At 40.4% G+C, this 27,150-nt stretch overlaps 2 protein-coding genes across 6 annotated transcripts in view; one reads left to right on the top strand and one right to left on the bottom strand.

The window, feature by feature from the left end:
- Positions 1–9,011, bottom strand: part of BRWD3 (bromodomain and WD repeat-containing protein) — a 124,383-nt gene extending 115,372 nt beyond the window's left edge. For both annotated transcript variants that reach the window (XM_070101022.1, XM_070101023.1), the window contains exons 1-6: positions 8,833–9,011; positions 8,686–8,744; positions 8,578–8,607; positions 8,353–8,412; positions 2,827–2,977; positions 681–927 (exon numbers count right to left, since the gene is read on the bottom strand). In XM_070101022.1, coding sequence (XP_069957123.1) covers positions 681–927; positions 2,827–2,977; positions 8,353–8,412; positions 8,578–8,607; positions 8,686–8,744; positions 8,833–8,902 — 617 coding nt within the window. In that variant the 5' untranslated portion in view covers positions 8,903–9,011. The remainder of the gene's footprint in view (positions 1–680; positions 928–2,826; positions 2,978–8,352; positions 8,413–8,577; positions 8,608–8,685; positions 8,745–8,832) is intronic.
- Positions 8,550–27,150, top strand: part of Dhdds (Dehydrodolichyl diphosphate synthase subunit) — a 21,496-nt gene continuing 2,895 nt past the window's right edge. The window contains exon 1 of one of the 4 annotated variants that reach the window (XM_053780750.2): positions 8,550–8,688. Coding sequence is in view for 1 of the 4 variants with exons in the window: in XM_053780748.2 (XP_053636723.1) it covers positions 14,845–14,889 (45 nt within the window). In the remaining 3 variants the exon portion in view is untranslated. Of the gene's footprint in view, positions 8,689–14,642; positions 14,710–14,732; positions 14,890–27,150 lie in introns of those variants that run through there. The other 3 variants (XM_053780749.2, XM_053780751.2, XM_053780748.2) reach the window with 3 other exon arrangements.

The following is a 27,150-nucleotide window of genomic DNA, read 5'->3' as shown; positions in this document are numbered from 1 at the left end:
ATGAAGGTATTCAGGGGACAGACTAGTTAGCCAGACTTGAGTTCATGGAGGTAGGAAGTACGTACAGTGGAACCTCAAATATCGAACTTTCTTTGGTTCAGAAGGCTGTTCGAGTGCCTTTACCGAATGAATTTATTCCCATGAGGAATAATGTAAATTAGGTTAGTCCATTTCAGACCCTCAAAAATACACTTATAAAAGCACTTACAAAAACACACTTACATAATTGGGTGTGTTGGGAGCAGTTCGATTTTTGAGGTTCCACTGTACAGTGCCTGCAGTCTGAAGGAGGCGTAGGAATATTTTCAGTTTAGAAAGGCAGCTAAATTTCTTTTTTTTTTTGTTGTCAGGGGAGGGGGAAAGACCCTACCTCAGTGGGAGACAGCCAGTGTTAAAAAAAAAACTAAATGATAACCGTTTCCTTCTTTGGATTACTCTATCTTAGTAGGAGACAACTGATATGAAAAAAAAAGAGAAGGAATTTGCCTTTGAAAGTTGACCTAAAACTACTGGGTACAAGATATGTAGACACAGTTGATAGTTCATTATGGATTAAAATCTATTATCCAATATCATAAAAGACAATAAATGTAACATTAGTAGAAAAATAGCAATGTAAAAAAAAAACAGTCACATTCATCAACACTGCCAATGAACTACTGTAAACAAATTCCACATACTTTCCAGACCGGTCAAACAGCATGCAGTAGACAGCAGACAAGTGTCCAACGGAACGCAGAAACAACTGCATACGACTGTAGAATTTATCAGTAACCAAGTGCTTGCGGTTGGCATTGCCCATGAGCTCTCTTCCCAATATAGCTTGGGTGAGACATGGAGGTCCACGCACTTTAACAGGTTCCAGAGGAGGATTGCCATGACGACGTACCACCAAGCTTAACAGGCTCTTGTATTGCTTCCACAGATCTGAGGACAAACAGTTGAATCATTAAGGTGTAATCTTGGTGCACTGCCATAATTTTACAGATTAGTACATAGAAAGGAAGCTATTAAATGAAGTGCAGTTCAATTAAAGACATTACAACTGTCTCCAATACATAACATTACAACCCTCTCCACTACATGATGCTACAAAAATATACTCTGTATAACACTACTGTACAACCATCTCAGCAATAAAAAAAAAATGATCTCCACTACACATGAACACCACCATTACATGAGAACTATTTTCAATACACAAGAACTACCACAGTAGTACACAAGAACCAATGACACTACACAAGAACTATTACCATTACACAAGCACCACTGCCACTACACAAGCACCACTGCCACTACACAAGCACCACTGCCACTACACAAGCACCACTGCCACTACACAAGCACCACTGCCACTACACAAGCACCACTGCCACTACACAAGCACCACTGCCACTACACAAGCACCACTGCCACTACACAAGCACCACTGCCACTACACAAGCACCACTGCCACTACACAAGCTCCATTGCTGCTATCCAAGAACTAGTTTAAGTATGTTTTATAAGCCTTTTATATCTGCCTTCAAGTCTAGTCTGCTGCTGTGGTCAGAATACTCAGTAGAGTACTTGCTACCTTACTTCTCTCTCATTTATTTCCCAGTCATACTGTTGACAATGCCTCATCTGGACTCTCATCCACTATGTGATAACTCATCCAATACATACAAGTTATCCAAGATTATTCTTCACCCCTGCTTAGCTTATCTATTCCTGCATTATACAATACCAGTTAAGGACTGCCAGGCAATTACCTAACACCACTGCCACTAACTACACTAAACCATCGCCCCCTGCACAGGAACTATCACCCCCATGCAAAGGAACCATCCCCACCTCACAGGAACCACCACCACTGCACAGGAGCCACCACCACTTCACAGGAGCCATCACCACTGCACAGGAGCCATCACCACTACACAGGAACCATCACCACTGCACAGGAACCATCAGCACTGCACAGGAACCATCACCACTGCACAGGAACCATCACCACTGCACAGGAACCATCACCACTGCACAGGAACCATCACCACTGCACAGGAACCATCACCACTGCACAGGAACCATCACCACTGCACTGGAACCATCACCACTGCACTGGAACCATCACCACTGCACTGGAACCATCACCACTGCACTGGAACCATCACCACTGCACTGGAACCATCACCACTGCACTGGAACCATCACCACTGCACTGGAACCATCACCACTGCACTGGAACCATCACCACTGTACTGGAACCATCACCACTGCACTGGAACCATCACCACTGCACTAGCCCTATCACTGCACTGGAACCATCACCACTGCACAAACCCCATCACTGCACTGGAACCATCACTACTGCACAAGAACCATCACTGCACTGGGACCATCACCACTGCACAAGAGCCATCACTGGAACTATCATTACTACCCAAGTGACAAGTGTAGAAGCATTCAAGAGGAAACTGGACCAGGCAAACTTTGAGAGTAGTGAGACTTGAAACTCATGAAAGGTAAAAGGTAAAGGCTAATAATATAAGAAATAGGATCAACATCATAAAATTCAGATTTCAAATATTTCCATTTGTACAACCACCACCTGGGTTCTAGGTACAATTTCCCCTCCCCACAACTAATAATACATACTACAACTTAAAAAATTAAATTTAAGGGGTGGACCAGTAAGCCAGTGAAAGGCCTTGGTCAGATGACTAAAAGCTCCAGATGCGTGTCATCACATGACTAAAACCCACATCACGAAACACTTGTCCTATTTCCTGACAAACCTAACCACCACTGGTAGAAGATATACCAATACCAATATAGGTGTACCTTGTTCTGTTCGTAAAAGTGATTGTGCTCCAGCACCTAGAAGTGTGGAAGCTGTAGGATATGGAACTCTTACTAGCTGGTTGATAGCTGGCCCCAGACGTGCCACCATCTGCAGCAAATGATCATTCTTGATGTGTATATTTTGCTCATCCTGTAAAAATAAAAGTGTATTTAGTGTGTTTCCATTTTGAACAAGTACAGCACAATTTATCCCATAATATATTTTCAGATGGATAACCAATAACAAGAGATGTAAGATGGGGCATCATGACTAGTAAGAGCACACTACAAAAACAAGTTTTCAGAAGAACTACAATAGTACCTCGGTACTCAAACTTAATTTGTTTCAGAAGGCTGTTGGAGTACCCAACAAATTTTTCCCATGAGGAATCTTGTAAATTATTCCTTATAGTTGGTTGTTATCACTAATCTTCTCAGGTCCCTACACCCTGCAATAATCTCATAGACCATCCGAGTCACATTCCAAAAATATACGCAAAATAGACAACCAGTATCAAGGGAAGAGATAAGAACTGGTATCCCTGACAAGCAGGGCTATGGAGTCAGAGTCGTGGATTCGGAAGCAATTCTTGGGCTACTGGAGTAGGAGTTGGGTTACCTGAGTCAGTAAACTGTAATCAAAGGAGTTGGAGTCAAAGGTTTTATGTACCGACTCCACAGCCCTGCTGACAAATCTTGGTTATTGATACTATTTTATTCTCAGGGCTTTAAGGATTAAGTTAAAAAAAAATACATGGTAGCGCACAAATTATATGCAAGACTATTTAAAATTTAATGTAATTAAAGAATTACTGTACATTTGCAATCAAGCATTTGAAATAATGAGAACCTTCATTACATGTCACTACAACCATCTGTACTAAAATAGTTTTATCTACAACATCTTATATACATATACTGTAATGTATTTATTACTTAGGGTTTTACATTAAATATGTTTTGGGCAATATCATTTGATAAAGAATTACACATGTGCAACACCTGAATAATGAAGGAAGTATCCCGATTGATTAGTATTTTTATTTTGAAGATAAAACTATGTACTGTATATGTAAGAAAATATGATAAAGGTATAATGGCTGTGTCTAACAGATTTACAAGGGTGGCACAGAGCATCAACAATAGTAGGTAATATATTGTGGGTTAGAAGTGGAGACTTCTAATCAATGATATATTATATGTTAAAAATCACTCATTTCCAAGCTCACGAGATCGACTAACCAGTGTATTTCTAAATGCGTGTATTGTCATACGAATGCAATTGTGTAAGCAAGTTCGTACATACACCGTCAGGCTCTCAGGAGTTCATGTAATGGAGGTTTGCAGGTCTGTCATTTTCGAGGGGACATCTACAAGATGTTTTTAATTTGTCTTCAGTACTATATAAATGGCATCCTTCAGTTGGTAACCTAAAAAAGGGCAGCTGTACCTTTGCAAAATTAAGTTGATTTATGTATTTATTCTTCAGGGAATGCAAGGTGCTAAAAAATTCCAAACCAAAATAAAAAGTTTAACCATCAGTTCAAAGTGTACAAATTTAGATTTTTAAAAGATATAAAAAGCACAGGTTTGGCACTAGTGCTGAAGTGGAGCAAACTGCCAAGCAGTGCCACTGAAGCAAATGCTTAGGGGAGCTTAAAAATAGACTCGACGGATACACAAGTGAGAATTGTTGGAAACTTTATTTGGATTATTAGCCCCAGTGTTAATAACCCAAGAAAGTCAAGAGGTACAGTTTACTTTGGGGTTCTTAGGTTCTCCCCCAGGATGAAACCCATAAGTGGACTAATTCATAGGTGAACAGATGGGTGAACAGAAGTCAGTCTTGTCTATATACCTCACCCCATCCAAGCTTGAATCCTAGTCCTTTTTGGATGCGAGCATGATGGTTTACTATTGAGCTCTGAGGTGAGACCTGACTGATGCAGTTATGTTTACTTAAGTATAGAGGAAAGGGGGGAAAAGTGTAATGGGATGATATTTCACCCACATAGTGGGCTTTATTAAATCAAAGAGATAAACCTGCATAAGTAGGCTGAGTATATATGAACAGTGAGGTGAGGAGTAGGGTTAGGTATGAGGCAAATGGTGGTGCAGTGTCCTAGCAAACTTACTGCAGTATTCCTCCAAGCTGTTGCAGTTTCCTAGAAAGAGACTACTATATTGTACAAGTCATTGTTCTGAAACTGTTGTATGGACAGACAAGTGATTAGGGTTCTTCCTTCATAATGAATAGTGCAAATTTGTAATTAAATCAAGTGGTTGTGGAAGTTTTGATGTTTAACGCAATACAGGCATATTGGATGTTTCTTCACAGTCATTCCAAGGGACTGTGTGCACCCCTGCACATCCTTGATCACAAAAGTAGTGGTGGTTATTTTGAATCTGATATTGGAGATAATATCAGAAGTATATCTGATAGTATAGCTATCAAACATAGTCCTCCCTAATAACTACTGCCAAACATATCTCCAATATTCTCTCCAATACCATATTCCAATTAGTCACTAATGTCTTCTGCTATGATCAATGATATCACCAGTAAGGGTAACCACCAGCAGAACAAAACCACTGGATCATACAAGAACTCTTGGAATAACCGACAAAATATAAACGAGTGAAACATCACTACACCAGTAGAACTGACGACTTGGATAATGCCTGCATTTCACACAAGCTCTGACAACTACACTATTAATTACATGGGAGCACCCAGAGAAGTATTTCTCTGGGAACACCCTGAGAAGTAGACCTTAGAATGAGCACTCAACAGCATATTCAACCATTTTGAACAATACAATGGTTACTACAGCACAGCCAAGCTGCTCATCAGGAAGTTCCTAGATTTTTTCCCATAAAGCAACAGTTCAGAGGAACACTGCAAAAAACTGATCCAAGCCAGACACCACACCCAGCACTTGCCACACACCTAACAATCCACCTCATGGTCATGAGGTCAGGTTTATCTATGACTTGATGAAGTCTACTGTGGACACAATAACAGATCCTGTTATAATAAAATTGTTTACAAAACCTAAAAGTAGAGGAAAGAGAGACGTGCAGCACTTGGGTACGTACTAAGAGAAAACACAACAAGTGTCCGAAGCCCAAGACTGTTCAACAGCCTCCCGCCATGCTTAAGGGGAATTACCAATAGGCCCCTGCCTGCCTTCAAGAGGGAGCTGGGCAGATACCAAAGTTGGCGACAGATCAGCCAGGCTGTGGTTTGTACGCTAGACTACGTGCGGCCAGCACTAACAGCCTGGTTGATCAGGCCCTGATCCACTGGGAGGCCTGGTTGTGGACCGGGCCACGGGGGCGTTGATCCCCGGAACACCCTCCAGGTAGACTCCAGGTAAGAGGTAAAGCATTTGCAGATGGCATCATAGGTGGGTGGAACTCACAAGTGGAAACAGGTCATGTCATTTTATCCATTTTAATTAAACCCACATAGGTCATACAGTGCCTAGAAGGCATTTAAGTTCAATACAAGGGGAACCCTTCTAGTGCCTTGGATCAAGAGCATGACCTTCCCCCTCGAACAAAGGTCATACCAACAGGTTAGGCAAGTGTTGGATTATTATAATCAAAAGAAGCACTAAACCCACGAGGGTCACAGGGCAAGAGTTGGAGACGATAATTCCCTGTAGCAATATGCCAGTATACTATACTTCTCTCTCCCTTACCATTGTGTCGATATTTTAAACCAGAGAAAAGCTGTTGTACACCTACTAGCCCATATCTGACAAGTTCTATTTCCACCCAGCTATTATCACTGGCATATTTGTTTGACCTATGTTTTAACGTTAAAACACTGAGGTCCGGAGTTCGAATCTCTGGTACGGCTGAAAAACATTAGGGACGAGTTTCCATAAGACACCTGCTGTCCCATTCACCCATCAGTATAAAATGGGTATCTGGGTGTTAGTGGACTGGTGTTTACCTGGAGAGAGTTCCGGAGGTCAACGCCCCCGCGGCCCGGTCTGTGACCAGGCCTCCTGGTGTGGGTTGCATCCTGGGACAAAACTGACCTAATTTGCTGGAAATGCTCAGCATAACAAGGGACTTTCTATATAGTAGTAAGTCACTGATGTCCGCAATGGTCTGTATACCTTGTACATATGTACTTGTAGAAATAATAAATTATTATTATTATACCTATCAATTTGTTCCTCTCATTTACTACTATACTGCCAAACCAACTCTCTCCCATTTCCTTGAAAAAATCTGAAGTTTATTTAACTTTAAATCCTTCACCGAAGATTATCTTGACATACTCTCACCAACTCGTATAGTTTAACAAATTTGCTATTCCTAATTTCATTCATATCCACCTAACACTGTCTTTCCAAAGATTAAATTCAGTGATTTTAACACATCTTCATATTTAATCCTTTCCTTTGCTTCTACTCTATTTTTTCTTCCAGAGGAAGTGAGATATAGACGTGAATTAGCGACAAATATGCAATATCATCTCCACGGGTCATTAACCAGGCTCCACACCTTGCACCTGACTGGATTAAATCAATGGTCAAATTTTGAGAGTAAGTTTATGTAGAGGTACACACAAGTACAATTATTATACATTGTGAAAATTATCTAGGATAACCCATAAAAGGTCATACATTTCCATTGAGGTCGTCGAGAAAGGTAACGTAAATATATCTTGATATATCCGTATTTGTTGCTCTATTCTGGCAAATGTGAGCATTTTCCCCTCACCTTAATGTTATTGATGTTATTAGATATCGATAATAATGGTAATGTGGCTCAGAAATTTCAATAGTAATGGTAATGTGGTTAAATTATGAGGATTATGGGAAAGCCATAAGGATCAAAAGCGCCTGATAAATGGGAAGATAATGATATTTGATCCGAGGAAAGGGAGGATAGCTCAAGTATATGGGGCCAAGAACCCTTCACGAAGGAGATAGTGAAGTGGAAGGCAGAAGGAAGAACAGAGATGGTTGTGATGTCTTTGTGAGTCTCAGTGTTGCACAATATTGATCCCTACAGCAGGCCCCGCCCACCTCACCTGCCCCACCAATGAGAGGCCAGCAAGAGCACTGCTCCTCGCCCGCTGATTGGCTCTTCACCCTCACCACTCCTCGCTGATTGGCTGCCCACCCACCCACCAACCCTGCTACCAACTCACTTTTTATTTCCACTTTTTCTAACACCTAGGAAAAACACTTCACAAAATCTGGCGAGTCAATAATAAACACTAGATAAGGAAGGACAGATCAGAGTGAGAGAAGGAGAGTAAAAGAAGGGAGGTGAAGAAGGAGGGGAGAAGAAAGATGGTAGATGGTGGTGAGGTGAGGTAGCCAGCACCATCATCATCACTATTCTCTCTCTCTCACTCTCCCTCTTATCTCCCTCACTACCATACTTCTTTCTCAATTACCAACAAAACACCACAAACACACTATACACCCCGGATAACAACCCACCTAAATCACAACATTCCCCCCCCCATTTAAAAAAAATAACATCACAACTTACCACTTGCTGAAAAGTTTTACCGTAACTTCGTCCCAGCCAGTCACATGTAGTGGGCAGCAACTGTATGGGGGGAAAAAATAAAATAATATAGTTGTAGGGGGTGATAGAAGGGGGGGGGGGTAAGTGTGGGGAAGGGGGGTTAAAGGGGGGGGTAGCCCCCCAGCCAGACATGTACACACAACCACGTGCTTCACCAGCTGACAGATACCACATCACACAACTTACCTCATTTTCCTCGATTTCTGCTCTCAGCGCCTGCAAAAGAGAGAGGAGGGTGTCAGATGGGGCGGGTTTGAGGCGGTGTGTGTCACCCCCAGCGTCTAATTCACTTACCTGGTAAGCTTTCTTGCAAGGACCTGATGATAAGTACTTGACCATCAAATAATACAGTTCTGCAACAGAGAAAGACTCGGAGTTAGACCGCGAAATTCACTTCACTTTCAAATATCATTTTCCACGTCTGTTTGGCCTATAACTCACCGATTTCCAGGGCACTGTATGCCTTATTAACTGCACTATTACCCCGTGAGGTTGAAGGTGCCACATCCATAGCAGAATGCGGGTAAATTTGTGTAAAATGTAGGGTCAGTGTGTTGTGATGTTGAGCAGCATTATTGCTCCAGTCTCAGCGTTGTGGTGAGCCGCGTAACACCCCTCACCTCACCATCAACACCGACACACAAACTAGTCCCTCACTACTACCTCAATTATCACCGCCGCTAACTACCCTCATGCACTTCTAACATCTTCACTACATTCACAAACTCACCCACGCAAATCATGGCTTCTCTAGTAACGTTATAATTGTATTTTACAACGAACAATATGACGCGGACCTGGATACGTTACACTCGAAGCATTTGCGGCTTTTTATTTTCGCGTCAATCCTATGAACATTAAATTTATTCCCCAAATTCACTCAAAATAACACATTACAATACACTAAATTACTCTTTACTCAATTACGTTATCAATTTCATTGATAACATATGCACATTCCTCAAGCACAGCTTTCAACAACAAATCTCTAAATTTATCATGTTTAAATCTCCAGTGACATAGTTGGCCAAACTTGCTGCCAAATTTTATCACTTTAGCAAATTTTGCTAAACTTGTCCAGACATCAAGAATAAATTATTTATTTTCTCTCATTAAGCATTCGAATATTTCGTATTTCACAATAAACTGCAATAGTTACTCTAGTAGCAAATGTGTAAGTTGTTTGGCAGTATTAAAACTATTTCAGTAAAAATAATAGCAATAATAATAATAATAATAATAATAATAATAATAATAATAATAATAATAATAATAATGGTAATAATAATGTAATAATAATAGCAATAATAATAATAATAATAATAATAATAATAATAATAATAATAATGTTAATAATAATGTAATAATAATAGCAATAATAATAATAATATTAATAATATTGTTAATAATAGAAATATACTACTAATAATAACAGTAATAGTAAAAATAATAATTATTAATTATTATAATAATTATTATTATATTATTATTAATTATAATAATAATAATAGTCTTAATACAATTAACATTATAATATATATATATATATATATATATATATATATATATATATATATATATATATATATATATATATATATATATATATAAATATATATATATATATATATATATATATATATATATATATATATATATATATATATATATATATATATATATATGCAGAATAAACCCCATTAATTATATACTGAATAGTTTATTAACATATAACCTTAATATAGCCAAAATAAACCACATTTATTTACAGAAATATAGCCAGAATACATCACGTTCATTTACATAATAAATATAGCCAGAATAAACCACATTTATTTATATAAATATAGGCAGAATAAACCACACTTATTCATATAAATAAAACCAGAATAAAACACATTTATTCACAAAACCAAAACAAACCACATTTACAGAAATATAGGTAAAATAAACATCACAGAAATATAACCAGAATAAACTATAAACCACGTTTACTTATAGAAACACAACCATAAACCATTCAAAAATCTAACCAAAATAAACCATATTTAATAAAACGAGACATGAGAAAATAAACCTCATTTATAGCTCCTAAATATAACCAGAATAAATCATATATGTTAGTAGATAAATATAACCAAAATAAACCATACATAGACAAATATAACCATAAACCATATACAAGTAGATAAATATATATATTAGTAGATTCTTGTTCTTCATTTCCTCTATTGTCCACGGGGAAGTGGAAAAGAATCTTTCCTCCGTAAGCCATGCGTGTTGTATGAGGCGACTAAAATGCCGGGAGCAATGGGCTAGTAACCCCTTCTCCTGTACGAAATACCAAAAAAGAGAAGAAAAACTTTAAGAAACTGGGATGCTTGATGTGCGTGGATGTTGTGGCTAAAGCTCCCGCTTCACACACGGAGGGCCCGGGTTCGATTCCCGGCGGGTGGAAACATTTCGACACGTTTCCTTACACCTGTTGTCCTGTTCACCTAGCAGCAAATAGGTACCTGGGTGTTAGTCGACTGGTGTGGGTCGCATCCTGGGGGACAAGATTAAGGACCCCAATGGAAATAAGTTAGACAGTCCTCGATGACGCACTGACTTTCTTGGGGTATCCTGGGTGGCTAACCCTCCGGGGTTAAAAATCCGAACGAAATCTTATCTTATCTTATCTTATGATTGCTAATGTTATGAATGAAAAGAAGTTGGATGTCCTGGCTCTAAGCGAAACAAAGCTAAAGGGGGTAGGTGAGTTTCAGTGGGAAGAAATAAATGGGATTAAGTCAGGAGTATCTGTGAGAGAGCTAAGGAAGGGGTAGCAATAATGTTGAAGGATCAGTTATGGAAGGAGAAGAGGGAATATAAATGTATAAATTCAAGGATTATGTGGATTAAAATAAAGGTTGGATGCGAAAAGTGGGTCATAATAAGTGTGTATGCACCTGGAGAAGAGAGGAGCGTAGACGAGAGAGAGAGAGATTTTGGGAGATGTTAAGTGAGTGTGTAGGAACTTTTGAGCCAAGTGAGAGAGTAATTGTGGTAGGGGACCTGAATGCTAAAGTAAGAGAAACATTTAGAGAGGGTGTGGTAGGTAAGTTTGGGGTACCAGGTGTAAATGATAATGGGAGCCCTTTGATTGAAATTTGTATAGAAAGAAGTTTGGTTATAGGTAATACATATTTTAATTAAGAAAAAGAGGATAAATATACAGGATATGATGTAGGGCGTAATGACAGTACGTAGTTTGTTGGACTAAGTAATGGTAGATAAAAGACTTCAAGATGTACAAGTTTATAGAGGGGCCACAGATATATCAGATCACTTTTTAGTTGTAGCTACAGTAAGAGTGAAAGTTAGATGGGATACAAGGAAAATGGAAGCAGCAAGTAAGAGAGAGAGGTGAAAGTTTATAAGCTAAAGTAAGAGGCAGCTAGTGTAAGATATAAACAACTATTGGAGGATAGATGGGCTAGTGAGAGCATAGGCAATGAGACTGAAGATGTATGGGGTAGGTTTAAGAATGTAGTGTTAGAGTGTTCAGCAGAAGTTTGTGGTTACAGGAAGGTGGGTGTGGGAGGGAAGAGGAGCGATTGGTGGAATGATGTAAAGAGAGTAGTAAGAGAGAAAAAGTTAGCATATGATAGGTTTTTACAGAGTAGAAGTGAAGTAAAAGTGATGCAAGGAGGGAGGAGTATATGGAGAGGTTAAGAGAGTGGTGAAGCAATGTAAAAAGAGAGCAAATGAGAGAGTGGGTGGGATGCTATCAAATTTTGTTGAACATAAGAAAAAGTTTTGGAATGAGATTAATAAGATGAGGAAGCCTAGGGAAAGAATGGATTTGACACTTAAAAGTAGGAGAGGAGAGTTATTAAGTGGAAAGTTAGAGGTATCAGGAAGATGGAGGTAATATTTTGAGGAATTGTTAAATGTTGATGAAGATAGGGAAGCTGTGATTTCGTGTATAGGGCAAGGAGGAATAACATCTTGTAGGAGTGACGAGGAGAGAATTGTAAGTGTGGGGGAAGTTCATGGGGCAGTGGGTAGAATGAAAGGGGATAAAGCAGCTAGGAATGATGGGATAAAGATAGAAATGTTAAAAGCAGGTGGAGAAATAGTTCTGGACAGGTTGGTGCTTTTAGTTAATAAATATATGGAAGATGGTAAGGTACCTAGGGATTGGCAGAGACCATGCATAATTCCTTTGTATAAAGGCAAAGAGGATAAAAGAGAGTGCAAAAATTATAGGGGAATAAGTCTGTTGAGTATACCTGGTAAAGTGTATGGTAGAGTTATTATTGAAAGAATTAAGACGAACAAGAAGGCTTTAGGAAGGGTAGGGGTGTGTAGGCCAAGTGTTTACAGTGAAACATATAGGTGAACAGTATTTAGATAAGAGTCAAGAGACTTTTGTGACATATATGGATTTGGAAAAGGCTTATGATAGGGTGGATAGGGACACAATGTGACAGATGTTGCAGATGTATGGAATAGGAAGTAGGTTATTGAAAGCAGTGAAAAGTTTTTTACGAGGATAGTGAGGCTCAGTTTAGAGTATGTAGGAGAGAGGGAGATTATTTACCAGTAAAAGTAGGCCTTAGACAAGGATGTGTGATGTCACCATGGTTGTCCAATATATTTATGATGGGGTTGTAAGAAAAGTGAATGCTCGGGTGTTGGCAAGAGGCGTGGAGTTAACAGATAAAGAATCTAACACAAAATGGGAGTTGTCACAGTTACTCTTTGCTGATGACACTATGCTTTTGGGAGATTCTGAAGAGAAGTTGCATTGGTTGGTTGACGAGTTTGGTAGGGTATGTAAACGAAGAAAATTTAAAGTGAATATAGGAAAGAGTAAAGTGATGAGAATAAAAAAAAACTAGATAACGAAGGATTGGATATCAGATTGGAGGGAGAGAGCATGGAGCAGATGGATCTATGAAAGATGAGGTGAATAATAGAATTGACGAGGGGAAAAAGGTGAGTGGTGCACAGAGGAGTCTGTGGAGACAAAGAACTTTTTCCATGGAAGCAAAGAGGGGAATGTATGAGAGTATAGTTATACCAATGCTCTTAAATGGGTGTGACAGATGGGTGGTGAATGTTGCAACAAGGAGAAGGATGGAGGCAGTGGAGATACCGTGTCTGAGGGCAATGTGTGGTGTTAATATAATGCAGAGAATTCGTAGTTTGGAAATTAGGAGGAGGTGTGGGATTACCAAAACTATTATCCAGAGGGGTGAGGAGGGGTTGTTGAGGTGGTTCGGACATGTAGACAGGTTGGAACAAAATAGAATGACTTCGAGTGTATAAATATGTAGTGGAGGGAAGGCAAGGTAAAGGTCGGCCTAGGAAAGGTTGGAGGGAGGGGGTAAAGGAGGTTTTGTGTGCGAGGGGCTTGGACTTCCAGCAAGCATGCATGAGCATGTTAGATAGCGAATGGAGACAAATGGTTTTTAGTACTTGACGTGCTGTTGGAGTGTGAGCAAAGTAACATTTATGAAGGGATTCAGGGAAACCAGCAGGCCGGACTTGAGTCCTGGAGATGGGAAGTACAGTGCCTGCACTCTGAAAGAGGGGTGTAAATGTTACAGTTTTATAACTGTAGTGTAAGCGCGCATCTGACAATAAAGTGATGGAGTGAATGATGGTGAAAGTTATTCTTTTTCGGGTCACCCTGCCTTGGTGGGAGACGGCCGCTCTGTTAATATATACATAATATAAAGTAAATAAATCATATGTAAGTAGATAAATATTACCAAATAAATGTAAACCATATATATATATATATATATATATATATATATATATATATATATATATATATACATATATATATATATATATATATATATATATATATATATATATATATATATATATATACATACATATATATATATATATATATATATATATATATATATATATATATATATATATATATATACATACATACATATATATATATATATATATATATATATATATATATATATATATATATATATATATATATATATACATATATATATATATATATATATATATATATATATATATATATATATATATATATATGTATATACATATATATATATATATATATATGTATATATATATATATATATATATATATATATATATATATATATATATATATATATATATATATATATATATATATATATATATATATATATATATATAAAGATAAATATGATATATAATATTGCGCTAACATTAGCGTACATTATTCTAGCAGTGTTGAGGTGGCAGCCGGCAACACTTCTTATATAACAAACTATTAAGGTACTTTCTAGCTAGCTTTACCTCCTAGGTGGGTTGGGGGGGGGTGTCGAGGAGCTCTTGATCCAGGGTATTGGAGACACTTTTTATCCTGCTTTAGTCCCTGTATCACACTTGATTATTTCCCCAGGGGTTTGTATGGGGCCCCCATACGGGTTTATTGCTTCCCCCTCGGTGTTATTAGTGAGTTGTTCAGCCTGATTATAGCTGTTTATTAGCCTGATTATAGTAGTCTATTAACCCGTCTATAGCTGTCTATTAGCTTGACCACAGCTGTTTGTTAGCCTGGCTACAGGTAATGTTAACCTGGCTACAGGCAATGTTAACCTGGCTACAGGCAATGTTAGCCTGACTACAGGCTATGTTAGCCTGACTACAGGCTATGTTAGCCTGGCTACAGGCTATGTTAGCCTGACTACAGGCAATGTTAGCCTGGCTACAGGCTATGTTAGCCTGGCTACAGGCAATGTTAGCCTGACTACAGGCAATGTTAGCCTGGCTACAGGCAATGTTAGCCTGACTACAGGCTATGTTAGCCTGGCTACAGGCAATGTTAGCCTGACTACAGGCAATGTTAGCCTGGCTACAGGCAATGTTAGCCTGGCTACAGGCAATGTTAGCCTGGCTACAGGCAATGTTAGCCTGGCTACAGGCAATGTTAGCCTGGCTACAGGCAATGTTAGCCTGGCTACAGGCAAGGTTAGCCTGGCTACAGGCTATGTTAGCCTGACTACAGGCTATGTTAGCCTGGCTACAGGCAATGTTAGCCTGGCTACAGGCTATGTTAGCCTGACTACAGACAATGTTAGCCTGGCTACAGGCAATGTTAGCCTGGCTACAGGCAATGTTCGCCTGGCTACAGGCAATGTTAGCCTGGCTACAGGCTATGTTAGCCTGGCTACAGGCAATGTTAGCCTGGCTACAGGCTATGTTAGCCTGGCTACAGGCAATGTTAGCCTGGCTACAGGCAATGTTAGCCTGACTACAGGCAATGTTAGCCTGGCTACAGGCAATGTTAGCCTGGCTACAGGCAATGTTAGCCTGACTACAGGCAATGTTAGCCTGACTACAGGCAATGTTAGCCTGACTACAGGCAATGTTAGCCTGACTACAGGCAATGTTAGCCTGACTACAGGCAATGTTAGCCTGACTACAGGCTATGTTAGCCTGGCTACAGGCTATGTTAGCCTGGCTACAGGCTATGTTAGCCTGGCTACAGGCAATGTTAGCCTGGCTACAGGCAATGTTAGCCTGGCTACAGGCAATGTTAGCCTGGCTACAGGCAATGTTAGCCTGGCTACAGGCAATGTTAGCCTGGCTACAGGCAATGTTAGCCTGGCTACAGGCAATGTTAGCCTGGCTACAGGCAATGTTAGCCTGGCTACAGGCAATGTTAGCCTGGCTACAGGCTATGTTAGCCTGGCTACAGGCTATGTTAGCCTGGCTACAGGCTATGTTAGCCTGGCTACAGGCTATGTTAGCCTGGCTACAGTCAATGTTAGCCTGGCTACAGTCAATGTTAGCCTGGCTACAGTCAATGTTAGCCTGGCTACAGGCAATGTTAGCCTGGCTACAGGCTATGTTAGCCTGGCTACAGGCAATGTTAGCTTGGCTACAGGCTATGTTAGCCTGACTACAGGCTATGTTAGCCTGGCTACGGGCTATGTTAGCCTGGCTACGGGCTATGTTAGCCTGGCTACAGGCAATGTTAGCCTGGCTACAGGCAATGTTAGCCTGGCTACGGGCTATGTTAGCCTGGCTATGGGCTATGTTAGCCTGGCTACGGGCTATGTTAGCCTGGCTACGGGCAATGTTAGCCTGACTACAGACAATGTTAGCCTGGCTACAGGCAATGTTAGCCTGACTACAATGTTAGCCTGGCTACAGGCTATGTTAGCCTGGCTACAGGCTATGTTAGCCTGGCTACAGGCAGTGTTAGCCTGACTACAGGCAATGTTAGCCTGGCTACAGGCAATGTTAGCCTGACTACAGGCAATGTTAGCCTGGCTACAGGCAATGTTAGCCTGACTACAGGCAATGTTAGCCTGACTACAGACAATGTTAGCCTGACTACAGACAATGTTAGCCTGGCTACAGGCTATGTTAGCCTGGCTACAGGCAATGTTAGCCTGGCTACAGGCAATGTTAGCCAGGCTACAGGCTATGTTAGCCTGGCTACAGGCTATGTTAGCCTGACTACAGACAATGTTAGCCTGGCTACAGGCAATGTTAGCCTGGCTACAGGCAATGTTAGCCTGGCTACAGGCAATGTTAGCCTGGCTACAGGCAATGTTAGCCTGGCTACAGGCAATGTTAGCCTGGCTACAGGCAATGTTAGCCTGGATACAGGCAATGTTAGCCTGACTACAGGCAATGTTAGCCTGGCTACAGGCAATGTTAGCCTGGCTACAGGCAATGTTAGCCTGGCTACAGGCAATGTTAGCCTGGCTACAGACAATGTTAGCCTGACTACAGGCAATGTTAGCCTGGCTACAGGCAATGTTAGCCTGGCTACAGGCTATGTTAGCCTGGCTACAGGCAATGTTAGCCTGACTACAGACAATGTTAGCCTGGCTACAGGCAATGTTAGCCTGGCTACAGGCAATGTTAGCCTGGCTACAGGCAATGTTAGCCTGGCTACAGGCAATGTTAGCCTGTCTACAGGCTATGTTAGCCTGGCTACAGGCAATGTTAGCCTGGCTACAGGCTATGTTAGCCTGGCTACAGGCAATGTTAGCCTGGCTACAGGCTATGTTAGCCTGGCTACAGGCTATGTTAGCCTGGCTACAGGCTATGTTAGCCTGGCTACAGACAATGTTAGCCTGGCTACAGGCAATGTTAGCCTGGCTACAGGCAATGTTAGCCTGGCTACAGGCAATGTTAGCCTGGCTACAGGCAATGTTAGCCTGGCTACAGGCAATGTTAGCCTGGCTACAGGCAATGTTAGCCTGGCTACAGGCAATGTTAGCCTGGCTACAGGCAATGTTAGCCTGGCTACAGGCAATGTTAGCCTGGCTACAGGCAATGTTAGCCTGGCTACAGGCAATGTTAGCCTGGCTACAGGCAATGTTAGCCTGGCTACAGGCAATGTTAGCCTGGCTACAGGCAATGTTAGCCCGGCTACAGGCAATGTTAGCCCGGCTACAGGCAATGTTAGCCCGGCTACAGGCAATGTTAGCCCGGCTACAGGCAATGTTAGCCCGGCTACAGGCAATGTTAGCCCGGCTACAGGCAATGTTAGCCCGGCTACAGGCAATGTTAGCCCGGCTACAGGCAATGTTAGCCCGGCTACAGGCAATGTTAGCCCGGCTACAGGCAATGTTAGCCCGGCTACAGGCAATGTTAGCCCGGCTACAGGCAATGTTAGCCCGGCTACAGGCAATGTTAGCCCGGCTACAGGCAATGTTAGCCCGGCTACAGGCAATGTTAGCCCGGCTACAGGCAATGTTAGCCCGGCTACAGGCAATGTTAGCCCGGCTACAGGCAATGTTAGCCCGGCTACAGGCAATGTTAGCCCGGCTACAGGCAATGTTAGCCCGGCTACAGGCAATGTTAGCCCGGCTACAGGCAATGTTAGCCCGGCTACAGGCAATGTTAGCCCGGCTACAGGCAATGTTAGCCCGGCTACAGGCAATGTTAGCCCGGCTACAGGCAATGTTAGCCCGGCTACAGGCAATGTTAGCCCGGCTACAGGCAATGTTAGCCCGGCTACAGGCAATGTTAGCCCGGCTACAGGCAATGTTAGCCCGGCTACAGGCAATGTTAGCCCGGCTACAGGCAATGTTAGCCCGGCTACAGGCAATGTTAGCCCGGCTACAGGCAATGTTAGCCCGGCTACAGGCAATGTTAGCCCGGCTACAGGCAATGTTAGCCCGGCTACAGGCAATGTTAGCCCGGCTACAGGCAATGTTAGCCTGGCTACAGGCAATGTTAGCCCGGCTACAGGCAATGTTAGCCTGGCTACAGGCTATGTTAGCCTTGCTACAGGCTATGTTAGCCTGGCTACAGGCTATGTTAGCCTGGCTACAGGCAATGTTAGCCTGGCTACAGGCTATGTTAGCCTGACTACAGGCAATGTTAGCCTGGCTACAGGCAATGTTAGCCTGGCTACAGGCAATGTTAGCCTGGCTACAGGCTATGTTAGCCTGACTACAGGCTATGTTAGCCTGGCTATAGGCAATGTTAGCCTGGCTATAGGCAATGTTAGCCTGGCTACAGGCAATGTTAGCCTGACTACAGGCAATGTTAGCCTGACTACAGCTGGTTGTTAGCCTGACTACAGACTGTGTTAGCCTGACTACAGACTATGTTAGCCTGACTACAGACTATGTTAGCCTGACTACAGCTGGTTGTTAGCCTGACTACAGACTGTGTTAGCCTGACTACAGCTGGTTGTTAGCCTGACTACAGACTGTGTTAGCCTGACTACAGCTGGTTGTTAGCCTGACTACAGGTGGTTGTTAGCCTGACTACAGACTGTTAGCCTGACTACAGCTTGTTGTTAGCCTGACTACAGCTGATTGTTAGTCTGACTACAGCTGGTTGTTAGCCTGACTACAGCTGGTTGTTAGCCTGACTACAGCTCGTTGTTAGCCTGACTACAGCTGGTTGTTAGCCTGACTACAGACTGTGTTAGCCTGACTACAGCTTGTTGTTAGCCTGACTACAGCTTGTTGTTAGCCTGACTACAGCTTGTTGTTAGCCTGACTACAGCTGATTGTTAGTCTGACTACAGCTGGTTGTTAGCCTGACTACAACTGGTTGTCTTGACTACAGCTGGTTGTTAGCCTGGCTACAACTTCTTGTCTTGACTACAGCTGGTTTTTAGTCTGCCTACAGCTGGTTTTTAAGCCTGACTACAGCTGGTTGTTAGCCTGACTACAGGCCAACAGGTTAGCCCAACTATAACTATCTTAGCCTGACTTCTATATAGGTTAGCCTGACTACAGCTATGTTAGCCAAGTGGAAATTAGAGACAGTTTGATGGCATCCTGACTTTATTGAGTTATCCTGAGTTACTTTTCTTCCACATGTAGAGTGATAAAATTATCCACAGTACAGACAGACCTCACTTTACAATAATTTGCTTTTTCAGTGTTTAGCAGTTATGGCAGTTTTCAGTTATACCCATTTTTCATTTATTCAGACTTCCTACAATAAATATACAGTGGACCCCTGGTTTACGATATTATTTCATTCCAAAAGTATGTTCAGGTGCCAGTACTGACCGAATTTGTTCCCATAAGGAATATTGTGAATTAGATTAGCCCATTTCAGACCCCCAAACATGCACATACAAACGCACTTACATAATTGGTCGCATTGGGAGCTGATCGTAAACTGGGGGTCCACTGTATTTACCACTCGCTATAAGCTAAGGATGAAAATATTATAAGGTAAGTAATGTGTGTGCTGCATATGCATTTTTTAGGCCTAGCTATATTGATTAATAATATATAATAGTGTAAACATGTTATCAGGCTTTTATATGTATGTATTTGAAAGTGAAAAAAAAAGGCTGATTCACATTACAGCCAGTGTATATACCAGTGTGTATACCACTGGGTATGCCAACATGCACATATACCAGTGATTTTCATTTTACAGCAGTAGCTCAGGACCTATCCTGCTGTATAAGCAGGGTCCTCCTGTGTCAGTAATTGAAAGAAAGGGTTCCTTTTTTTGGAAGAGGATTTTTTTTTTTTGTAGTTTTTTTTTTACCCCAGAATTTGGGAGTATGTTTTTCCAAGTTTTCTTTAATATCTCCTTTGGAGTCATTGAATCTGTTACATTAGAACAGTAATTTTGCTTCGGTACTCTTTTCTTGTGAGGACTACAGTGTACTATACTATTTGTGGCCCAGTGTGTGGACCCATTATGTGTCACTCTTAACTTTTTCTTGGGGGGGTTATCCCCAGGTAATTTACACACATGTTACTCTGTATGATGATTTGTGTAACTGTATTTATGTGTAAATGTACCTAAATAAACTCACTTTGTAATCTTTTGACTAATGCCCAAAGGATGGGTTTGGTGTGTATAATAAAGATATTGAACTAAGTTGCTTATACAGTACAGTGATACCTCGGCATATGAAATTAATTCGTTCCAGAAGGCTGTTCGAGTGCCGATACTGAACAAATTTGTTCCTATAAGTAATAATGTAAAGTAGATTAATCTGTTTCAGACCTCCAAAAGTACACTTACAAAAGCACTTACATAAAAACACATAATTGTTTGAGTTTTGAGCTGTTCGTAAAACGAGGTACCACTGTATTTCTTTTTCTTAGGTTTCTTATTAATCAATCAGGTAAAACCTTTGTTAGCCATGGGTTGTTTAGTCTTGTTTTATGACTAATTGTCTAAATTTTTGTATGCAGTGTACATTGTAGTGATATTTTGTAACACTGAGTAACCTTTCTGCTCCAGAATTTACATTATACGTACAGTGGACCCCCGCATAACGATTACCTCCGAATGTGACCAATTATGTAAGTGTATTTATGTAAGTGCGTTTGTACGTGTATGTTTGGGGGTCTGAAATGGACTAATCTACTTCACAATATTTCTTATGGGAACAAATTCGGTCAGTACTGGCACCTGAACATACTTCTGGAGTGAAAAAATATCGTTAACCAGGGGTCCACTGTAGTTCCTCATAGTTTTACATAAATCAAAGTCAAAGTAAAAGTGAAATTTTATTTCCAAGAATTACATGTTTCATCTCTGGTATTACATCATTTTGTACCTTCTAGGAAAAACCCCTTATTTTGCAAAACATTTCAGGCAGACTAAAACTAGTTCAGTACGTACTAACTACTTAATGCTAGTTCAAGTACCATACTTAGTTAAGGATTATAACATGTAATTTGAGTTTTGTGGGACAGTTCAGTATGAACAATTTCTCTACATAACAAAGTGGTTTAAATTGCAATGGAGAGGTGGCAACTGAATAAGCTAGTGATGTACAAGACTGAATAAGCTAGTGAGGTAAATGTCAAGTGTTATTTAACCCATAAACAGTCCAGGCAGATCTACGTTCACATGTGTAGTGCTCCAAAAGTAGATCTACGTTTTTTTTTACACATTTTCAAATGTAAAAAAAAAAAAGATCTACTTTTTTACATACTTTCAAATGTTGAAAAAACGTATATATACGTTTGGACCATTTACTGGTTAATTGCAGCTATCATGCATGATCTTGATATGCAGTATACTTACAGTATATGATTGTTGGAAGAATTATTCTGCCTTAGTACCTATTGCCCACTTTACTAAAAGTTATACATTTTGTTTTATGGTAAACACTTATGAAGGGATTTAGAGTCCTGGAGGTGGGAACATACAGCCTTCACTCTAAGGGAGGCAGGGATGTTGCAGTGTGGAGGGCCATCTCAGCTTTCTTGTCAGCATGTGTCTGGCAAGACAGTGACTGAAAGATAGTGAAAGTGTTTCTTCTTTTTTGGGCTACCCTACCTCAGTGGGAGACAGTCGGTGTTAAAAAATTTATTATTACTGTATTATTAAAGTTAGGGAAAAGCATTAGCTTGTAGAAGTCATATATTGCCTCAGAATGGGAGGCAGTCAGCTTGATCCAAGGAAGGGAAGGATAGGTTCAGTTCTTTAGATCAAGAGCCCCATACTGGCATCAAGGCACTTCCCTTCAAGGGTATGGTTAACATGAATAATTGTCAACTACTTGCCTAAGGCAAAATGTTGGCTACCCAGGCATGTAACCTGTTGACATGCAGTTTTGTATTTTGATTGTTGCTTGTCACTTTCCTCGACTACCTTTTTCAACAGGAATGCAATAAGAGATTAATTTTTCTGCTACCTGTGTGAACATCCCACAGCACAGCACAGCAGGTATCAGACATCTCAATTTTTTTTCAAATATATACCACTTTGTTACAACAAGTGAAAGGTAAATACAGTATGGCATTACTAGCACTTAATTTGCCTACCAGTATGGCTGACTCCCACTATGCCCTCATGCGCAAACTTTAGAGGCAGTAAGCCCTCTTCTTTCCTCTTCTGTTCATCCTGTTAAATTTACTACCCATGGGCATGGGTTACCCTTGGCTGTGGCCTATCTAGGGGCATGAAGCTGGGCCCTTCTTCAAGCTGACATGAAGTTTAAATGTACTGTATGTCCCCAGCTAGGCCCACACTTAACTGGATCTCTCAGCCAGGGCATGGTATTTCTCCTAGCCTACATAATTTTGAGCACCTTACCTTATGGTCATTGGTTGGACCAATCCATAAGAGTGGAGACCCAACATAAATAAATAACTACAGGGCATTTTCTAACTTGCCACAATTATCCTAAATACTGTATGGAAAAATAATACATAAACAAATGTATGCAATAATAACTAAATATAATATTCATATTCTTAACCCTTGTCAGTTTGGTTTTAGACTAGAAAAAAGTAAGAATTGTGCAGTAAAAATAAAAAGACTCTGTTCAACTTATTCATCTCTGGAAAAAATTAATATCCAATGGGTCTCTTTGCTGATACATATAAGAAAAGCTTTTGTTATAGCAGACCACAACATTCTGCTGCTCAAGCTAGTGTATAATGGAATCAGAGACCATTCTCTTACAGTGATGAACAGCGCTGTATAGCCCTTGTGGTTTAGAGCTTCTTTTTTATTATTATTAATAATAATAATAATAATAACCTTCCAATGATGAAGTCCAGCCTTAAACACAGACACTAACACACAATCTCTAATGATGACATTTTGTCACCTCGACCCATCAGCACAGGGCTAATATTTCTCATCTGCACTAATGACTTACCTAATGCCTTCTAGGAACTTAAACAGGTTGCAGTTGCCACAAATTTTATCATCTCAAATCTAAATCTGGTTGTCCTTGAGAAAACTTTATGAGATGCTCATAAAGATATCTTATTGGATAACAACCAACAAACTTGTACTACTTAACATTGGTTAAACCTTCTACATAGTGCTTAGGAATAAAGCTAAACAGATTCAGTTGAACATAAAGGTAAATAACACACCCATTGAAAGATGGGAAAATTCTTAGACCTTGCCAGGAAACTAGAATTTAACAATCACATCGAACACATATCTTAGAAAATTTCTAAAACAGTTGGACTGTCTAAAAAAAAAAAAAGTCACTTTATTAGTTTTTAATCTATACTTATCTTACATATGGTATATGTGCATGGGGTTCTACAAGAGCAAATCACCAAAAACTAATTGTAACTCAATAAAAATCTTCCATTAGAATATTCACTCAGTAAGGTTCCAGACAACTCGCCCCCATTATTTGAAAATTTTGATTTACTCGACAAAACATACACACTACTCTGCATCCTATTGTGTATATGTGCAAGACTCTTGATAGAAATATTAACTCAGTTCTAAAGCTTTTCTTGGAGAGCTACAGCAGCATGCATTGACACAAAACAGGAAACAAATACTGTCTTGTATGTCATTAATATCCCACATGTTTATCCTAACCTAAGCAGAAACCCCATGCAGATAAAAGTTGCAAAAAGATGGCACTCCCTATACAAAGATTCTTAGTTTCCTTTCTACCAATCACTTCACAAATACAGCATTGTTAAAACACACCTCCTTTACAAAGAATGAACATAAATGTCATTTGCTATATGTCTAACACAACCTGCTTATCCAACCATTTTTATTGCTTATCTTGTATAGTATATAGTTGTTAATTCCTTCTGGCAAGGCAATTTATATATTTAGTACCTGTATTCTAGTGCTGAAACCCTCTACTGAGGCTGGTGGATAGTAGTCTCATCTCTGGTAATCTGTCTTCATATTGAGATTGTATATTTTCCAATACATTTAACAATGTACACATTTAGCAATGTGGATTAAACAGCACACCTGGTCAGTGACTGGGCTGAGACTAGCAAACAGAGGAGCGAGTTTCCATCACTCATTGTGCTGAAAGACCTACATGGGTTTAGTGCTTCATGAAATACTACAACAGTACAGTGTCTTTCTACATGCTTAAACATTATTACCAGTCTTCCCTGTTTGCCCGGACAATGGTACAAGATAACATTCTTCTGCTTAGGTTTAACTACGCTAATTTAGGTATAGTCAGTTAAGGTTAAATAAATTAACCTAATCTAACATAATTTTTTTTAAAATATACACTGTATGACCCTTGTGGGTTTAGCACTTGGTTTTGATTATTTTTTTTTTTTTTTTTTTTTTTTTTTATTATTATCACACCGGCCGATTCCCACCAAGGCAGGGTGGCCCGAAAAAGAAAAACTTTCACCATCATTCACTCCATCACTGTCTTGCCAGAAGGGTGCTTTACACTACAGTTTTAAACTGCAACATTAACACCCCTCCTTCAGAGTGCAGGCACTGTACTTCCCATCTCCAGGACTCAAGTCCGGCCTGCCGGTTTCCCTGAATCCCTTCATAAATGTTACTTTGCTCACACTCCAACAGCACGTCAAGTATTAAAAACCATTTGTCTCCATTCACTCCTATCAAACACGCTCACGCATGCCTGCTGGAAGTCCAAGCCCCTCGCACACAAAACCTCCTTTACCCCCTCCCTCCAACCCTTCCTAGGCCGACCCCTACCCCGCCTTCCTTCCACTACAGACTGATACACTCTTGAAGTCATTCTGTTTCGCTCCATTCTCTCTACATGTCCGAACCACCTCAACAACCCTTCCTCAGCCCTCTGGACAACAGTTTTGGTAATCCCGCACCTCCTCCTAACTTCCAAACTACGAATTCTCTGCATTATATTCACACCACACATTGCCCTCAGACATGACATCTCCACTGCCTCCAGCCTTCTCCTCGCTGCAACATTCATCACCCACGCTTCACACCCATATAAGAGCGTTGGTAAAACTATACTCTCATACATTCCCCTCTTTGCCTCCAAGGACAAAGTTCTTTGTCTCCACAGACTCCTAAGTGCACCACTCACTCTTTTTCCCTCATCAATTCTATGATTCACCTCATCTTTCATAGACCCATCCGCTGACACGTCCACTCCCAAATATCTGAATACGTTCACCTCCTCCATACTCTCTCCCTCCAATCTGATATTCAATCTTTCATCACCTAATCTTTTTGTTATCCTCATAACCTTACTCTTTCCTGTATTCACCTTTAATTTTCTTCTTTTGCACACCCTACCAAATTCATCCACCAATCTCTGCAACTTCTCTTCAGAATCTCCCAAGAGCACAGTGTCATCAGCAAAGAGCAGCTGTGACAACTCCCACTTTGTGTGTGATTCTTTATCTTTTAACTCCACGCCTCTTGCCAAGACCCTCGCATTTACTTCTCTTACAACCCCATCTATAAATATATTAAACAACCACGGTGACATCACACATCCTTGTCTAAGGCCTACTTTTACTGGGAAAAAATTTCCCTCTTTCCTACATACTCTAACTTGAGCCTCACTATCCTCGTAAAAACTCTTCACTGCTTTCAGTAACCTACCTCCTACACCATACACTTGCAACATCTGCCACATTGCCCCCCTATCCACCCTGTCATACGCCTTTTCCAAATCCATAAATGCCACAAAGACCTCTTTAGCCTTATCTAAATACTGTTCACTTATATGTTTCACTGTAAACACCTGGTCCACACACCCCCTACCTTTCCTAAAGCCTCCTTGTTCATCTGCTATCCTATTCTCCGTCTTACTCTTAATTCTTTCAATTATAACTCTACCATACACTTTACCAGGTACACTCAACAGACTTATCCCCCTATAATTTTTGCACTCTCTTTTATCCCCTTTGCCTTTATACAAAGGAACTATGCATGCTCTCTGCCAATCCCTAGGTACCTTACCCTCTTCCATACATTTATTAAATAATTGCACCAACCACTCCAAAACTATATCCCCACCTGCTTTTAACATTTCTATCTTTATCCCATCAATCCCGGCTGCCTTACCCCCTTTCATTTTACCTACTGCCTCACGAACTTCCCCCACACTCACAACTGGCTCTTCCTCACTCCTACAAGATGTTATTCCTCCTTGCCCTATACACGAAATCACAGCTTCCCTATCTTCATCAACATTTAACAATTCCTCAAAATATTCCTTCCATCTTCCCAATACCTCTAACTCTCCATTTAATAACTCTCCTCTCCTATTTTTAACTGACAAATCCATTTGTTCTCTAGGCTTTCTTAACTTGTTAATCTCACTCCAAAACTTTTTCTTATTTTCAACAAAATTTGTTGATAACATCTCACCCACTCTCTCATTTGCTCTCTTTTTACATTGCTTCACCACTCTCTTAACTTCTCTCTTTTTCTCCATATACTCTTCCCTCCTTGCATCACTTCTACTTTGTAAAAACTTCTCATATGCTAACTTTTTCTCCCTTACTACTCTCTTTACATCATCATTCCACCAATCGCTCCTCTTCCCTCCTG

Source organism: Cherax quadricarinatus, chromosome 75 (assembly GCF_038502225.1).
Source record: "Cherax quadricarinatus isolate ZL_2023a chromosome 75, ASM3850222v1, whole genome shotgun sequence".
NCBI lineage: Eukaryota > Metazoa > Arthropoda > Malacostraca > Decapoda > Parastacidae > Cherax > Cherax quadricarinatus.
The sequence above is the reverse complement of the archived record's forward strand: the minus strand, read 5'-3'. Positions and strand labels throughout refer to the sequence as shown.